Source organism: Coniophora puteana, assembly GCF_000271625.1.
Source record: "Coniophora puteana RWD-64-598 SS2 unplaced genomic scaffold CONPUscaffold_9, whole genome shotgun sequence".
Taxonomy (NCBI): Eukaryota; Fungi; Basidiomycota; class Agaricomycetes; order Boletales; family Coniophoraceae; genus Coniophora; species Coniophora puteana.
This window is the reverse complement of record NW_006913061.1, coordinates 1,656,749-1,672,876: the sequence shown is the minus strand read 5'-3', so window position 1 is coordinate 1,672,876 and position 16,128 is coordinate 1,656,749. Positions and strand designations below refer to the sequence as shown.

The 16,128-nt window shown below is 51.6% G+C and overlaps 5 protein-coding genes across 5 annotated transcripts; 2 read left to right on the top strand and 3 right to left on the bottom strand.

Annotated features, from left to right (window-relative positions):
• Positions 1 to 94: 94 nt before the first annotated feature.
• On the bottom strand, positions 95 to 1,807 carry CONPUDRAFT_59249 (DUF1212-domain-containing protein; the record flags this gene model as incomplete). Its single annotated transcript, XM_007772247.1, has 6 exons — positions 95 to 280; positions 338 to 660; positions 718 to 919; positions 982 to 1,067; positions 1,120 to 1,244; positions 1,305 to 1,807. The coding sequence occupies 6 exons, from the start codon at positions 1,805 to 1,807 to the stop codon at positions 95 to 97; spliced, it is 1,425 nt and encodes a 474-aa protein (XP_007770437.1).
• A 1,447-nt stretch (positions 1,808 to 3,254) lies between these two features.
• On the top strand, positions 3,255 to 5,258 carry CONPUDRAFT_127271 (S-adenosyl-L-methionine-dependent methyltransferase). The gene is made up of 10 exons (XM_007772765.1): positions 3,255 to 3,596; positions 3,654 to 3,834; positions 3,887 to 4,131; positions 4,186 to 4,200; positions 4,255 to 4,315; positions 4,372 to 4,511; positions 4,569 to 4,673; positions 4,734 to 4,830; positions 4,886 to 5,066; positions 5,124 to 5,258. Exons 1-10 carry the CDS (start codon positions 3,366 to 3,368, stop codon positions 5,197 to 5,199), a joined length of 1,332 nt encoding a protein of 443 aa, XP_007770955.1. The 5' UTR covers positions 3,255 to 3,365; the 3' UTR covers positions 5,200 to 5,258.
• Positions 5,259 to 5,349: 91 nt separating this feature from the next.
• Positions 5,350 to 9,062, bottom strand: CONPUDRAFT_83545 (small nuclear ribonucleoprotein). Its single transcript, XM_007772764.1, has 4 exons — positions 6,451 to 9,062; positions 6,071 to 6,394; positions 5,600 to 6,015; positions 5,350 to 5,543 (listed from the first exon to the last, which is right to left on the bottom strand). The coding sequence occupies exons 1-4, from the start codon at positions 9,044 to 9,046 to the stop codon at positions 5,412 to 5,414; spliced, it is 3,468 nt and encodes a 1,155-aa protein (XP_007770954.1). The 5' UTR covers positions 9,047 to 9,062; the 3' UTR covers positions 5,350 to 5,411.
• Positions 9,063 to 9,189: 127 nt separating this feature from the next.
• On the bottom strand, positions 9,190 to 10,142 carry CONPUDRAFT_83544 (winged helix DNA-binding domain-containing protein). The gene has a single exon (XM_007772763.1). It carries the CDS (start codon positions 10,093 to 10,095, stop codon positions 9,340 to 9,342), a length of 756 nt encoding a protein of 251 aa, XP_007770953.1. The 5' UTR covers positions 10,096 to 10,142; the 3' UTR covers positions 9,190 to 9,339.
• Positions 10,143 to 10,262: 120 nt separating this feature from the next.
• CONPUDRAFT_167060 (glutamine-dependent NAD(+) synthetase with GAT domain-containing protein) lies at positions 10,263 to 15,991 on the top strand. The gene is made up of 21 exons (XM_007772762.1): positions 10,263 to 10,320; positions 10,420 to 10,453; positions 10,502 to 10,587; positions 10,637 to 10,668; positions 10,723 to 10,807; positions 10,856 to 11,051; positions 11,106 to 11,194; positions 11,246 to 11,725; positions 11,783 to 11,934; positions 11,994 to 12,171; positions 12,235 to 12,370; positions 12,427 to 12,533; positions 12,586 to 12,623; positions 12,676 to 12,769; positions 12,821 to 13,016; positions 13,073 to 13,156; positions 13,205 to 13,229; positions 13,290 to 13,623; positions 13,675 to 15,174; positions 15,225 to 15,615; positions 15,665 to 15,991. Exons 1-18 carry the CDS (start codon positions 10,295 to 10,297, stop codon positions 13,412 to 13,414), a joined length of 2,163 nt encoding a protein of 720 aa, XP_007770952.1. The 5' UTR covers positions 10,263 to 10,294; the 3' UTR covers positions 13,415 to 13,623; positions 13,675 to 15,174; positions 15,225 to 15,615; positions 15,665 to 15,991.
• The last annotated feature ends 137 nt before the right edge of the window (positions 15,992 to 16,128 follow it).

The following is a 16,128-nucleotide window of genomic DNA, read 5'->3' as shown; positions in this document are numbered from 1 at the left end:
AAGACTATTACTTGTCTTGTACGGGGACTGGCATTATAATTATGAGATGTACTTAATACACCGAGCCGGTTCTGCTATTATGTAGTGACACAGTCTAGAAGGCAAAGTAGGCAACCTTCTTACTCCTACCAATGATCACCACCAAGATTTGGCTGACAAAAAGCCCAACCGTTATTCCGATAGCAACTTCTATCATACGGATGGCAAGGTCAAAGCCGGCAGAGTACTGTTGCTCCGAAGACTGGTTAGACAGAAGGCCACCTCCTTGGGCAATACCAGACTATTAGATGTTGAACGTCAAAATCTCATAATGTTAGTGCAGGACACAGATACGCACCGGAACGAGGAAAAGTACACCAGTAACCATTGATGTGAACGCAGTTCCATGCACAAGCCGGGAGTACACATTACCCAGCAAACCAATGACGAGCGCTCCAGCGCCAGAGACAATATCGCTCCGGCCAGGCAGCAACTTGTTGACGATGTGATTGGACGCGTATGATATGCACGAGAAGACAACCATGACAATCAATTGACGGCTGCGCCAGTGTTGCAGATTGCCCATAGAGGAGCAAAGCGAATATATGGGCACGAGGATGAAAAGGCCCCACCAGGGGACGGGCTGGCGCCACCATGGCCAGCTCGGGTCGCGCAAACAGCCTAGAAGTCGATGGGTTGTTAGTATATAGAATGAAGGCGATGGAAGGCTTTATATACCCTGCTGAGTAATCCCCGAATTTGTCAGTGTCGCATTCGCGAAGCCGAAGATAGCATTGCCGTTCAGCGGGAAAGACCCATTGCTGGGTGTGAACGCGCCATGAAACATGGTGTACTCCGGTACGCTTAATGCCTCCAGTGCGTGCCGGGCATGCTTGTTCACTACAAGGTATACGTCTGAACCAATTGTCATGCCAAAGCCCTGCAAGGAACGAGATATCAGCTGCGGAGCCTATTTACATAGGGCAAAGCGAAAAGACTGACCAAGAAAAGGGTGTAAATGATAGCATACACCAGTCTGACGGAGCCGCAGAAAATATTCCGAGATGTAAGCTCCAGGGCGCTAATCACTGCGTTACCCGTCAGAAAACAGCAACGAGGGCATGAGAAGGTGTGACATACATATGGTAAATCCCGGAAGGATAGTGACAACGCCGGCGGACGATATAGCGTTGTAACAGAAAATGTTGCCCGGGATAGATCCCAACGCGCGAGCTACGAAAGACACGAGGATAGACACCGTGATTCTGAAGATGAATTCAATAGTTGAATCACTAAAGAGGAAGAAAAAATAAGCGAATACGTACTCATACACGTTTGCATACATCGCACTTTTAGCAGCGGCGTGCAATCCAAGGTACTGCAAAAACGCCGCACAGATCCCACTGAAGCCCATGTCGATGATTGAGCCGCCGAAAGCGGACATACAAATAACCGATGCTGACACGAACGACAGGAAGCACCTGAACGCGAGTCCATATACGGGGGGACTCTGAAGGATGTCTTTGAGATTGGAGATGCCATCTTTGACGCTCAGCGTTTTGCGGAGAACGTCCCGATAGACGACGTGCACCCTGTGCAGAGGCGTCAAAGAGATGCGGCCTGTAGCTTTGATGAAACGCGTCTCGACAGATGCAGTTTCTTCATGGCCGAAGGTGATCATGATGAGTCCAGGTATGTACATGAAGGCGGCGTGAACGTCAAGTGTCTTGGACGCGAAAGAGAGCTGAGACTCGATACGATGAGATGGAGCGCCGTATGCGAGTAAGCATCTAGCAAGGATGAGGATAAAGTCTCGACGCCTATGCATCTCTATGGTATGGGGTTAGAGACCGACACTTGACTTTAATCGTCTGAAATAAATCTCACCTTTGCGAGCCGCATGCCTCGACAACGGCTTCGGAGGCTCCTCTTTGTCTGAAGGGTTCGGGACAAAAGTTTTGCCGCCTTTGTACACGGTTGGGGAGGCGATGTTTGCTTCTTCTAAATGATCCCCAGTTGCAAACGCATTGCGGTGGTTGATGGGGGTGGGAAAGAGGTTCCCCGCCCCGGTAGACGCCTTCATGTCAGGGAAGGGGAAAGCGCCTGGCTCCGTCGACCTTTCCTGAGGCAAAGAAGAGATGGGAGGCTCGTGGACATTCGAGGCAGGGTCCCGCCCTGCGGTTTTACGAGTGAAATTGAAGAGCATGATTAGAGGGTTGAAAGACTGGAGGGGTATTGTTGCTTGACTGTGATGAAGAAAGTTGGGAGTGCAGCCAGCCCATCTTATATATCATCTCGAGGAAAGGAGTTCGCTCAGGAGCAAGGAGGTTGATGATAGCAAGGAGACGTTTACTTCCGCGGGAGCAAACTAGGTTAGGGGTCCTGTTCACTGAAGTCAGAGGATAATGACGACACTCTATGCAGTGGTCATACCTTTAGGAGGAGAAAAGGGTGTGGGCGGTGCGACTGTAGTGTGTCAGAGTGTACCCTATATACACGTATGAAACACAGAGGACATGCGCGAGCCCCTGGACTTAGCTTGAACTTGAAAACCTCCGAGTCCGCTGACTTATCTTATCTGATAACATTTTAGACGGCCACTTAAGAAAAGCAAGAAGAGAGCGCACATACTTGCTTACATGTTGACTTTTGCGTAGACATATTTGCGGTGAGTCACGCTCGGAGAATCGGAATATAAGTGTCCGCCTGTACGTTTGTTACGTGTAGATGTTTGAGTAAAAATAGGGATAGAGAGTCACTGGGGGCAATTGCCCATGTTTTTGTAGAAAACATTCAAAATGTTTTGAGGGTCGTCTTCCTAATTGAGCAGGTGACCTTCCAAATATGGCATTTTGAGCAAAACATTTTAAATGTTTTTGACATGTTTCCCCTGGAAACATCGACTAATGCCCCCAGTGAGTGGCGCGATGCCGTGCCGAACGACATTTTACCCCTCAGAATTGTCATGATGCATACGCGCGTTAGAACGGCTTGTACTTTCTTAGACTTTCTTTCTCTACAATTGTATGGGGACGGCATAAGCGCATCACCTACCATCAGCCGATCGCCCAAAATGTTTATCTGATAAGCCACAGTGACGTTTTCCCGTGAAAGTTGACCATACGCGTCCTGACGGCGCGTTCATTCTACTAGCAACTGTATTCTTTCTTTCATGTTGGGGATCACAATATGGATCAAGTTCTACTTTCGCTGCGGTTACACGTCTGTACACGTCTCAGCTAGGTCGTTGCGTATAAGACATTCCCCGTTTTCTGGGCATATAAGTACATTTGGGTTGTCTCGAGAACTCTCCATCCCAAGTTCAACCATCCAATCTCCTTACCATTACCCCCTGAATCGAATTTTCTCTTCGCAAACACTCCTACATGTCAGGCAACGTCCAGGTCGACCAGCTCCTCAGCCTTATTAATCAGGCAGCAAAGGATGCAGTCGCAGAGTACCAGAGCAGAGGCAAGGATGTCCTGCCTCTCGACACGCCCGACGTCCATCCACTCGATTCGGAGACAAACCTTGTCGCCCTCAAGAAGGCTATCCGTTTGTTAGAAGGCGCCACAGTGCATCTCTGCAATATGCTCGCGCCTCCCATTCATACCATCGTTACCGTCAGTAACCTTCCTCCTCTAAGCTAGAATTTAAATGAATGAGACTTCCAGTGTAATTCGCGACCGGATACCGCACTTTATAGGGTAGCAGTCGAAGCAAGCCTCGCCGATATCCTCGAGGGGCATCCAGAAGGGCTTAGCCTCGATAAGCTCGCCGAAGCGGCCGATTTGCCCGCCCCCAAGCTTGGCCAGGTCATGCAGACTCTCGTGGCCAACAATTGTTTTAGGGAAGGTGCGGTGACCATTTGTTCGTCCTATAGTTGGATACTCACAAACAGACCCAGTCGACTCCGGCGTGTATGCCAACAACCGCATCTCGTACGCTCTGAGATCCACCTCTGAAACCGATGCCGCTGGCTTGGTCAGTGTCACTACAAGAGAAGGCCGGCTGTCGCAGTGGAAGTATTGGGAATACCTGAAGGATCCTGAGACTCGCGACGCTACTGGCATTGATAACACATGCATGCTGTATGCACTGAGGAAGGAGGGCATGGTCCTCAAGACCCCTTTCGAGTACTTCATAACCCAAGTATTTGAGTCTCCCTGTTGTTGAAGCATCATACTGACCTGGATCTGTGTTCAGCCGGACAGGCGTAAGGTATGCCGGCGACCAATGCAAGGACACATATCTGGAATACTAATCCTCAGCTAGCAATTTGACCGGGCCATGGTCGCTCTTTCCAGATCCTCTGGTAACACGTCTATTGTGCACGGTCAGCATCTTGATCTTCTCCCATCACTGTACTAAAAGCTTACCGATTTTTATCAGCATACCCCTGGCAGAATGCGAAGACTGTATGCGACGTGGGCTCTGGTGTAGGTTCATTCGCGCTGCCCTTCTCCAGACATCACCCGGATATCGAGGTCACTCTGCAAGATACCCCAGACGTATGCAAGGATGCCGCGGAGGTAAGCACCCTCTATGGCCCATCTTTGAAGTTTGGTGCACTGAATTTGGTAACCCAGCTCTGGAAGAAAGAGAACCCCGCAGCGATTTCTGCGAATAAGGTGAATTTCGTACCCGTCAACTTCCTCGAGGAACCCGTCGTCCCGAACCAGGACGTGTACATTGTAAGTAAGTCACTGCACCTTTCATACTGCGGGACTAAGCGAGCGCTTGGTTTCTTGTAGCTGAGGTCTATCATCCATGACTTCCCCGACCTGCTCGCGGTCCAAGTCCTCAAGAACATCCGCAAAGCGATGTCGCCCACGACTCGAGTGCTGATCCGTGAGTGATGGTCTCTCTTGCTTTTAAACGTGTTCATAGCTGACCCGACATGTAGAGGAGTATATCATTCATCCCGCGGTTGGAACCGAGAGCGAGAAATTCGGCATCGAGCAGGCTCCCGAACCCCTCCAACCCAACTTCGGCGCTGGTGCCTCTCGTCTCTACAACTTCAGCTTCTTCATGCACACTATGTTGAACGCTAAGGAGCGGACTGTACAAGAGATCATTGAGCTTGGGTGAGTACTCAGAAAAAGTCGTACATAGAATTGGCACCCATGACAAGTTGTTAACAGCAAAGCCGCCGATCTCCAATTCGTCAAGGTGTGGGATCTAGCGGAAACCTCCGCGGTAGAGTTCTCTGCAGCTTAAACCAGTTGAATCGGTTCAACCCTGATTCTGGCAAGTACACCCTGTATATAGTTCATAAGGCAACGTTGCATGTAATTTAAAGTAGCGCGAATATCAGGAACTTCACTTACTTATCACACGCCATCTAACAAAAAATTAGAGACAGGAAGTATGAAAATGGAAACTATCATATCACCAACTATCCTACAAGAAATATTACAGTGAGCATATGATTATATAAACATTTGAAGAGGTTCTCTAGCGTAGTTGTTGTTTCCTTCACTGAGTTCACTGAGATCAGGGTAGAAGGGAACAAGTGCATCGGCAGCGCCGAGGTATAGAGCATTGTATACGCGCCAGTAAACCTGAAAGAAGGCTCGTCAGTAAAGAACAAGGTCCACCAGTCAATACGAGTACACACCTCTCGAACTTTTCTTGCGGGGTGGAACAACCCCTGAAGAGTGTAGTTGAGGAGTACGCCAGGACCAAGACACGTTCGCATCGCTTCAATTGCATCCATGACTGCGCCAATGACGTGTGGTGAGGTTTCAAAGCAGTTTGGCCAAACGAGGTTCATGAGATGGAGCATGGTGTCCTCGCAACCGAGGCCGGCAACGCCGAGAGCAAGGTGCTTGACAATTGTGCTCGCCGTTTGCCGATGGACAAGGTCGCGGTCCGTCAACGCGTCTTCGAGCATGGTCACAACGGAGTCGCAGTAGTGCGCGGACTGTGGACCGACATATTCAAAGACGAAGGTGAGGGCTTTGAGACACCCTGTCCGCACGTTGAGCTCGGCGGTGCGGTACTCGTTGAGGATGGCAGGGATGCAAGTGAAGGCTACATGATCAACAAATCAGCACATGGTTCTCACAAAAAAAAACTAGCTACTCACGTCCGCAAGTTTCGGCAACGATGGCAATGGCGACCGTACTACAGACACGAGATTGACGCTCTTGGACGCGCAGGTTCGTGAGAAGCACAGAGAGGACATCTTGGGGACCCAAACTCTTGGCGATGTAACCGAACGAGTTCACAGCAGCACGACGGATAGCCTTCTTGTGCGCCTTGAGGAGGTCGAGCAACTCGAAACAGATACGCATCCATTCACGAGCAGGCACAAATTCGGCACCGCGATCGGCGATACGACCAATCAAGTTGATGGATGCTTCCTGCACCTTCTCATGACGGTTACGAAGAATGGGCGTCATACGAGGCACTGCATAAAATGGTCAGCTTGCTAGGATATATGTCGCTAAAGAAGAGAATACTCACAAAGGTCCTTTACAGGTGGGTTCATTTGGGTCATACCGACGACATTGGCGATCGCACCTTCCGCCGCAATAATGCTTCCAAGCGTATCCGGATATTCCTCACCCAGTTGCTCGAATAATACAAGCCCAAGCTTGCTCAGTAGCTGGTCCTCACCGCATTGCTTGATGACAACCGCGAGACGCGTCGTCAGATCCGCTGCCTGCTGACGCACCTTGGCGCTCTTGTTGTTGAGGCGCCAGAGGATCGTGGAGACAATCTGGGTGAGGTACGGCTTGACACGGATACCAAGCGCGTTGACGACCGTGCCAAAACCATCGAGCATGACCTGATCCTCCGTTGTCTGCTCCTGGAAGGAGTAGATAATGCCGTCGACAAGGCGGACCTCAAGGCGCTCGTCAATATCAGACGCGCCGAGCGTCGCGACAACCTTGGTAATCGTCTCCATCACCATCTTGCGGTATGGCTCCGCCTCGTCCTTAAGTTCGTTGACGATCCGACCGCAGATCTCCGATACACCTGCCTTCTGCGCGAGCTCGACGGTAGTTTCGACGACCTGCTTGTAGTTGCGTCTGTCAAGCGCCATGCGGCGGACCCAGAACGACTTGAAGAAGTCAGGAAGAATGTCCTGCTTGATATACTGCGCGGTGACACCCTCCGTAGCGGCGCACTGCTTGACAACCTTCAAGACGATCTTCTTCATCTCTTCATCCGACGTTTGGAATTCACGAATGAGAATGACCGTCACTTCCTTGGTATAGTAAGACGCGTACTCGGGATCCATGAGGGGAATGATGAAACCAATGGCCTTAAGGAAGGCAGCAAGACCCTTGCCACGGTGCAGACGGATACCAAGCCACAAAGGCTTCAAGACTTCATCGAAGGACTCGATACCGTAGGGAGCTGCAGCTTCAGCAAGTGCAGCGAGACCCAACGCGGTCATCGTCCGTACTTTTTGCTGCTCATCCTGGAGACCATGGGCGATACAGTTGACCAGGTTGCGCAGGTGAGGAAGTACGGCGCAGCCCATCATGATGGCGATTTGCTGGACGATACGGATACCGGTATGACGGGCTTGCCATGACTTCTTGCTGCGACAGACGGCCTTCAAGAAGGGAAGCAGGGACGGTATGCCAAGAGCGGAGGCGACAACAGAGAACGCACGAGCAGTGGTATTACGTACATACTCGTCCGCGTGGTCAATGTCAGGACGCATGGTGGAGATCATGTGGGCGAGACCTGCAGCCTTCGAGAGGTTGGATATGATCTCACGGCCTTCGACACGAGCATAGTAATCCTCGTCGATAAGAAGGGGCTCAATGACGACGAGAATTTTATGTACGTAGGGACGGACGAGGTCGTCGAGTTTGTACAGCACACGGTCGATGACTTTGACGAGCAGATGTCGCTCCTGGTCTTCCAGCGTACGCTCCATGAGGAGTGGAAGGATTTTGTCGAAAAGAGGACCAGCACCGAACTCGCGAGCCTTGTCGGTGATTTGGCGAAGAGCAGTCTTGCGTACGGGAGGAGTACCGTTTTTGATCTTGAGGAGCAGGCGCATGATCTTGCGCTCCTTCATCTCGTCAACCGATAGCTCCGTCTCATCCTCTTCCTTCAAGATTTTGGAGAAGTATTGGGCATCTTCAGGTTTGAAAAATGCGAGGTTGCCAACGCCAGGAATTTCGGTCGGAAGCTCGGGGGCCAGGCCAGCAGCGGCCGCTATGGCTGCTGCATCCGAGGATTCTTGAATTTGGAAGCCACCCACCTCCGTAACGGATGGCGGCATGAGCTTTCGGGGTGCGTGCATTGGTGCATATCCCGGGGGAGGAGTCACAATAACATACCCTGTAGCGGGAAGAATAGCGTCGAGCTCTTCGTCGGAGAGATAGCGGTTGTGCTTATCCTCCTGCCAGGATCCGGGAGCGTTCATAATAATTTGGGTCATGGGTTGGTCGGGGACGACGGGCGCCTGGTCCCAGCGCGAACGCTTGGGAGTCTCGCCGACGGCGGCTTCAGCAGGGGTTGCATCCCAGCGCGAGCGACGTTTCTTGGGTGCAGCGCCGTCGAGGGCTTCCTTCGACCATTCGCCCTTGTCGACCTTATTGGGGTCAGCATTCTCATCATTGGGCTCCGCAACATCCCACCGTCTCTTGCGCTTTGTGCCACCGTTTTCGCCCTGCGCAAGAGCCTTGGCCGCCTCGAGCTCTCTCGCAACCTCCTCGAGTTCCTCGCGGGGTGGCGTCTTGTCGAGATCCATCTTCATCTTTCCTTCCTCCCGATCCTTGCGCTCCTTTTCCTCAATAGCCCTCTTTACGCGCAGCTCTTCCTGTTCGAGGCGCGACAGCCTCATCGCATCCTTGTATCCACCCTCGACCTCGGTACCATCCTCTACGTGCTTGAAGGCATCTGCGCTGTCCTGTGCAACACGGTTGAAACGGCGGTTGTGGTAGTCGGTCTGACGGGACGCTATTTGCCGTTTCGAGGCCGTTTCGGCAAAGGGATCAACGTCCTCTTCCTCCGCGAGGTCGGCAAACTCTTGGAGAATCTCTTTTGGTGCCGTGAAGGAGTCGACAAGCCGTGGTGAATTGGGGGCAGACATGGTTGGCTGTCGTTGGCAGTGGTGAGAGCAAAGAGAGCGCTGTCGTCGACACATGAATAATGCCACATGAAAACACGAGTAAATATCACCAAAACCGGGTTACCCCTAAGTCCAGGACGAGGTACAAGTAAATATTTATTACAGCAGTCTACAGTAGTGCAGTAGTTACAGTCTTTATACAGTTGGAAAGTAACATTAACAGGACATCGACATCTATGACGAAGAGAAAGTCAGTGATCCAGCCAGAAACCAGCAAGTCACAGGGATGCAAAGGTTTGCCAAAGCGACCGCACCTACTCCTCCCAACGCATTGCCGAGGGCACCCAGTACGACCTGCCATGCACTGGGTCCTGTTCATCCACCCAGCATAGACCATCCCGCAAAAGCATGTTCTCCAGTGCTGCTCGAGCCCTCTCGCGAGTCCAGCCCCTTTTCCGTTCCAGTGTCCCCTCGACAATAACCCCGCCCTCGAGCGCAGCTTCGGCCAACACAATTGCTTGATCCTCGTCCAACTCCTTAACCACACTTCGCACCATCTTTCTTCCATTGCCAACATTGATGACCTCGTACCCTGCTCCAAGAGGCTCGAGAGTCTTGATGCTCCGTACGACGTCGTCCTCCGTGATGACCCCGCTCTCGACGCCCCGTAGCTTGCTGACCATCCTCACGAGCTCGCTCATCTCGATGATTCCTCCATTGCGCTCTCGTGTACTGACGCAGACATCGACAATCTGCACGCCGAGTTCGTATTGCCAGTCTCCGATGCCGAGCATCTCGGCCCACCAGCCGCCCTTCCTTGGCCCGGCTAATGGATCGACGCCGATACTGACACACATGCGCTGGAAGGCATGGCGAAATGCGGGGTCCTTCTTAATGTGCTCCCGGTGTGTAGTGGCGAAGTGAGTAAGAGCACTCCGGAATTGAGTGAGCTGGATCTGGAGGTGATCGACCTGAGCCTTGGAGAGTTCAGATGAAAGCTCGGCAAAAGAGCGATGGGACTGTTGCTGCCTATCGAAAGCGGCGAGGCCGACGCCTCCTAGCCTATGCATTCAGCCAGAGTAGAATGTGGTTCGTTGAGTAATAGTTGACTAACGCCAAGTGAGCGGTGTTCTCATCGTCACTGTCATCTTCCTTGTCTGGCCTTGCCTAGTTCCCGCGGTGGTAGGTCTTCCTTATCAGACAAGCCTCCTGAGTCATTGTTGCAACTTCGTCATACCGTCAGTACTTCTGCAGTAGTGCCAGCTAGCTATGGGCCACCAGATCACTCTCGCCACGTAAGTCAAGTCTAAATTACCTTAAATCATGCTCACTTGCGTAGATGGTAGGACTTGATCCAGACACTCTGTCACATTGTAGTCTGATCTGACTTTGTAAAGCTCGCTAAATCAATGGGCCATGGACTTCTCGGTTAGTTCGTTGCATCCTTTTCCTAATGACCTCTTCAATATGTACCAGGGAAATTTGGAGCGCATCATCCAAAGTATCGCCATCGCGAAGCAGCGTGGTGCAACGCTTCGTGTAGGCCCAGAACTCGAGATACCGTGCGTTTCCCTTGGACTATCGTCAGGATGTGACTTGATATTTTGGTAGCGGGTATGGATGCCAGGATCATTTCCTTGAAGGTACGCCCTCACATCTATGTTGATAACATTCTAATCATGAACAACACAATACAGGGGATACCGTCCTGCATTCATGGGAAGTACTTGCTAAGATCCTTTCCGGAGATGATACCATGAACATCATCTGTGACATTGGAATGTACGCGTTGCATGATATGATTGACATCGTTCCCTGAGCGTTCTCCAGGCCCGTTACCCACAAGAATGTCATCTACAACTGCAGGGTCATTGTGCACAACAAGAAGATTTTGCTCATCCGACCCAAGATGTGGCTTGCCAATGACGGCAACTACCGGGAGATGCGGTGGTTCACGCCATGGATGAAGCACAAGCAGTGGGAGGACCACTTCCTGCCACGAATCATACAGGCTGTTACGAAACAGGTGAGAGTGATCCTCAGAGGTTGGCCTGAACGCAATGGCTCATGGTGGACAAAGACGAAAGTCCCGTTCGGTGACTGCGTTATCAGCACAGTAGACACGTGCATCGGTGTTGAGCTCTGCGAAGAGCTCTTCACGCCCGCAAGGCAAGCCATATCCAAAAATGATGTCCCTTTGCTGACGGTCGTATGACATAGCCCCCACATCGATATGGGCCTGGATGGCGTCGAGATCTTCACTAATTCTAGTGGCAGTCACCACGAGCTTCGCAAGCTTTACACTCGTGTAGAGCTACTAAAAGAGGCCACGCTGAAGCTCGGTGGTGTCTACCTCTACGCAAACCAGAAAGGGTGCGACGGTGATCGCGTGTACTACGATGGCTGCGCCATGATCGCCATGAACGGACACATTATTGCTCAGGGGGCCCAGTTCTCGCTCCAAGACGTCGAGGTTGTGTCTGCAACGATAGACATTGAGGACGTGCGCTCAAAGCGCACTTCCAAGAGCCGAAGCATGCAGGCGGCTAGCGCAGAGCGATACCATCGCATAGAGGTTCCGTTCGCGCTCTCGGCGGGGAAATTTACGGACGTAGCGAGCGGTGCAGAGGGGGAGATGTCGTTGGGGCTGCAGGTGAGGCTATCTCAGGCGAGGTTTCATGAGCCAGAGGAAGAAATCGCGTGAGTGCTTGAGGTCGTCACCTTTGACTGTGTACCTGGCTCACTGGCGGAGTACAGCCTTGGCCCTGCATGTTGGTTGTGGGACTACCTTCGCCGGTCTCGAGCACAGGGCTATTTCGTCCCTTTGAGTGGAGGCATCGACAGCTGTGCGACGGCGGTCATCGTCTACTCGATGTGTCGGCTCGTTGCGGACGCAGCTTCACGCGCGGGTTAGCCCACTCTTACCAAAGAATAACGTTTGTATTGAAGTTGAATGTGTATCTGATAGATCACCAAGTACTGGCGGACGCCCGCCGCATCGTTGGCGAGCCAGAGGATTCGAGTTATATCCCTTCGGATGCAAAAGAGTTCTGCAACAGGATCTTCCACACATGTTACATGGGCACTGAGAACTCGAGCAGAGAAACACGTAGCAGGGCGAAGGAGCTGGCCACAACAATCGGAAGGTACACTTATTGTTCTTTTATCTCGCCAGGTGGAGTCTCACAGAGCTTCACCTTGTTGTCCAGCTATCACATCGACCTGAACATGGATTCCCTTGTCACTGCGGTGCGCGACCTGTTCGCCTATGTGACTGGTGTGAAACCCCAGTTCAGAGTCCACGGTGGATCGAATGCAGAAAACTTGGCTCTTCAGAACATTCAAGTATGTGATTATATTGTCTCCTTGCGCTCTCTCGATTTCAGCTAAATCACCATAAGGCCCGTCTTCGGATGGTGATAGCGTACCTGTTTGCGCAGCTCTTGCCTTGGGTCCGAGGTAGGCAAGGAGGTCTGCTTGTTTTGGGCAGTGCCAACGTCGACGAGAGGTAAAAGCCATACTGCTCCTTGATATTCCTATGCATAACATTTTGCTGGCAGTCTTCGAGGGTACTTCACAAAGTACGATTGTTCGTCAGGTACGGCACACAGTCCTGGCCAAGGATTGAATAAGGCTGACACTGCACCCAGCCGACATCAACCCCATTGGAGGAATTAGTAAGACAGACCTCAAGAAGTTCATTGCGTGGTCTCAGACCAACTTTGATTTGCCAATCTTGACCAAGTGAGCGCCTCCTCTCTAAAGTAAAGAGTCAAAATCTGATATCTATTGAAGCTTCTTGAATGCGACTCCCACCGCTGAGCTAGAGCCGATCTCTGAGAACTATGTTCAGGCAGATGAGGCGGATATGGGCATGACTTATGACGAACTTTCCGTGTTTGGTCGCCTGCGCAAGGTTGAGCAGTGCGGGCCTTACAGCATGTTTACCAAACTCGTTCACGAATGGGGATCTTTCCTAGCACCTGTCCAAGTAGGTCTTCCCCGGTGTTGCACCATAGGGAGGTAACTGACCCAGCTGGACCACAGATTGCTGAAAAGGTCAAGCATTTCTTCTTTGAGCATGCTCGGAACCGGCACAAGATGACGACGCTAACGCCTGCCTATCATGCGGTAAGTGTTCACAAAAAGCACGAATAGAAGTGCTCATGCTGTTTGCAGGAATCGTACAGCCCTGATGATAACCGTGAGCCTCCGAAGTCATACTCTTGTGATGCACTTGGAAAACTCACCTTTTGTATGTAAGGCTTCGACTTGCGACCGTTCCTGTACCCTTCTAGATTCCCTTGGCAATTCAAGAAGATAGACGAAGTAGCTGCAGCCCTCCCAGACCGGTCAAATCGCGGACCAGACAAGACCAAAACGGAGTGAGATAGACAAAGGGGTATAATTATTGCTCGTCCGGTAGTGATACAATGTAAGATGATACAATGGCTGGTTATCCGTGACGTTAGTCTAGTGTGTGTATGCTGTGTAGGAAGGAGTGGCCAAGAACATATATGTATCAGTCGATCATGTCCTTAGGAAACGCGAGATGCCGCCTTGGACAACGACCTTCTTCATTATAGTCGGTTCTTCCGCTGTAGGGTATGTTAACAGGACCAGCCGTAACATGGAAGGCGTGGACGTACGATCTTTCAAGTCTTCATCCTTTACCTTTCGTTTGATACTCTCCATGACCTCATTGACAGCAGATCTATCGAGATCGCTACGAGACTTCATGAGGTTCTCGACGAAGGACACATTAGGACCATGAACTTTGGCAAACGACCAGTACGACAGGAAAGCCATGCTCTTGGAAGCTTCCATCATGCCAAGGATGAGTTCCATGACCTCCAGGTCCGCTTCAAGCTCCTTAGCCGGCTTGAACCCGCTAAAGAAAGAAAATACTTCGCCAATATCCTCCTTGATGCGGTCTGTGGCGGCCGGGACGCGTAGCTTTGGGCTGTTAGCCAATGCAGTGATGTAAGCCACGAGAAGGGCATCGAGGAGATAGTCAACGAGGGACTCGCGGAGCGACGGATTAATGAAAGACATGTCCGCGAGGTAGTCCCCGAGAGTGACAGTGATCTGCTGCATGATGCCGTCGTACCACGGTGGCTGGAAGAGTTGCTTCGTCGCGGGCTTGAGATCATTAAAGATAATATCGATGAACGTCTGAATGCACTTCCGCGCGACGTCCAAGTTGCCGTCGATCGCGTCGTTGAGTCGCTCGTTGATCGGTACACGGTATTTGTCCGACACGAGCGGCTCAAGCCGCGCGCGCAACGCCTCCGAGTAATCCGCGCTCTTGATCTGGTCATTCGCGAGCGCAATACAGTACTCTGCGAAACCACCCGTGACTTCCTCTGGTAGCTTCGCTTCTGTTTGCTTCTTGTATTCAGCCTCAACGACGGACACCCAACGCTCCTGAGTGCCGCGCATCACGCGTCCGATCTCAACAACGACACGCGCGAGGATCGCACCCTGCCCACTCTCCGTCGCCGCATCAACCTGTTGGTTGACCATCTGGAAAAGGATGACAGCGCCTTGCGTACCGTACAGGCCGTCACTGTCGACCTCGGGTGGTTCGGAGCGGGTTGTGAAAGTATTAACCTCGTCACGAACGAGGTTAGTTGTCCATTCGTCAAGTTTCTTGATGAGTAACTGAACGTAGTCTTCGATGAGGTTCTGTTCTTCGCCTTTGAGTAGGGGAGGTTGGAGGAATTCAGGAGAGACCTCCAGCTCTTTCATGTTCTTCTTGTACTCCTTGATCCAGGCATGGATCTGCAACAGAACGCTCGCATCAGGCTCAGAGGCTACGAGGCGTTGGAGCGTTCCGTCAAGAGCCCTGTGATAATGCTGGATGTAGTACTTGTGAATCTCGTAATCCGGCGGGAAGCAGGGGACAACGTCCTCTTCAATGCGAATGAGATCCTGGTACAGCCAACCCAAATTGTCTAAGAATTCTGCTGGATGCTGATTGTTACGTTCGTATGCCTCGTTGAACTTGCCCTTAATGGACTCGGCAATAGTTTTCATTATTTTCTGGCGGTAGTGCTTGAGGACACGGGCATTAGCTTGCATGGACTTGAACTTCGACGCCGCATCCATCTTGGCTGCCTTCTTGACCAGGCGAATCGCAATAGCCTGTACAGAGCCTTATGAGCTAACGTCCCAGACATAGGAGCTGGGCTCACCTTCTCGTCTTCTCGTCCTTCTACTTCTGCAATCTTAATCAACTTGACCACAACGTCCGGATATCCAGCTCGTACGAGAGGAAGAATATTTGTGGCGAGGTCAAGCAAGTAAGCTTCGAATCCTTCGCTAAGCTTGCTAAGAGACTCGAAAATGAGGGTGAGCTTAAGTCGAGAAGTCGCGGAGGCAGACTTGGCTTGATGCATAGTCTGGTTGCGGAATGCCTCGAGACGGTTGATCTGATAGTGGGCCTGAAGAAGATTGGGAGCAGGACCGATGATTTCCTCTCTATCTGCTCCAACCATCTTCTCGAGGGCCTCGACCTTGGCGCTCATCTCAAGGAGGTTGTTGACGATCTCCTCCGTCTGCTCAAAGTTACGGTGGACCATAGAGACCTAGCGAAGTGTGAAGGTGGTCTCCGAGGAGCGAAAGGAAGATACTCACTCTGCTGATCTGGTCGAATGTACTGACGACGTTGTTGGGATCTGAACACATGGTGTCGATGGTGATCATCTCCTCCTTGATAGACTGCATATTCTTTCGTGTGCTAAGGAGTTTTTTGAGACCTTCTCGAGTGGCGTCGAGCTGCTCCTTGACACCGTTTTTAAGCCGCGCGTCAATGGAGGACTTCTCTTTCTCAAGCTTCTTCCTGAACGCAGTCACTTTGGCAAGGTCGTCGGGAGACTGGAGGTATTCACCGACTGCCTGTGCAGCAGACACCTGCGCCGCCGCCATGAGTCAAGGTGGGGTGTGTCCCTGCGTGAATGTGTGGTGTAAGTCCAAGCAGCATCTTGTGGATATGACTACCAGAACAAAAGGGAGGGCGGGTCATGTACTTACAGTAACAATTGGCTGATTGGGGACAAGGCAGCATGCTGGCGTCTAATTGCTTCCGCGGGTATTCTTAC

What these genes read in the sequence shown, in the direction of transcription:
- CONPUDRAFT_83544 (XM_007772763.1), bottom strand. Translation starts at nt 10,095, where the DNA reads ATGCATAGGCTAGGAGGCGTCGGCCTCGCCGCTTTCGATAGGCAGCAA.
- CONPUDRAFT_83545 (XM_007772764.1), bottom strand. Translation starts at nt 9,046, where the DNA reads ATGTCTGCCCCCAATTCACCACGGCTTGTCGACTCCTTCACGGCACCA. An exon ending in CGTTGCCGAAACTTGCGGAC is followed by an intron (nt 6,016 to 6,070) that starts GTGAGTAGCTAG and finishes TTGATCATGTAG; the next exon opens with CCTTCACTTGCATCCCTGCC. An exon ending in CCGCAAGAAAAGTTCGAGAG is followed by an intron (nt 5,544 to 5,599) that starts GTGTGTACTCGT and finishes GCCTTCTTTCAG; the next exon opens with GTTTACTGGCGCGTATACAA.
- CONPUDRAFT_167060 (XM_007772762.1), top strand. Translation starts at nt 10,295, where the DNA reads ATGGGCCACCAGATCACTCTCGCCAC. An exon ending in CTGGCCACAACAATCGGAAG is followed by an intron (nt 12,172 to 12,234) that starts GTACACTTATTG and finishes CTTGTTGTCCAG; the next exon opens with CTATCACATCGACCTGAACA. An exon ending in TAACGCCTGCCTATCATGCG is followed by an intron (nt 13,157 to 13,204) that starts GTAAGTGTTCAC and finishes TGCTGTTTGCAG; the next exon opens with GAATCGTACAGCCCTGATGA.
- CONPUDRAFT_127271 (XM_007772765.1), top strand. Translation starts at nt 3,366, where the DNA reads ATGTCAGGCAACGTCCAGGTCGACCAGCTCCTCAGCCTTATTAATCAG. An exon ending in CGCCTCCCATTCATACCATC is followed by an intron (nt 3,597 to 3,653) that starts GTTACCGTCAGT and finishes TGAGACTTCCAG; the next exon opens with TGTAATTCGCGACCGGATAC. An exon ending in CAACAATTGTTTTAGGGAAG is followed by an intron (nt 3,835 to 3,886) that starts GTGCGGTGACCA and finishes AAACAGACCCAG; the next exon opens with TCGACTCCGGCGTGTATGCC.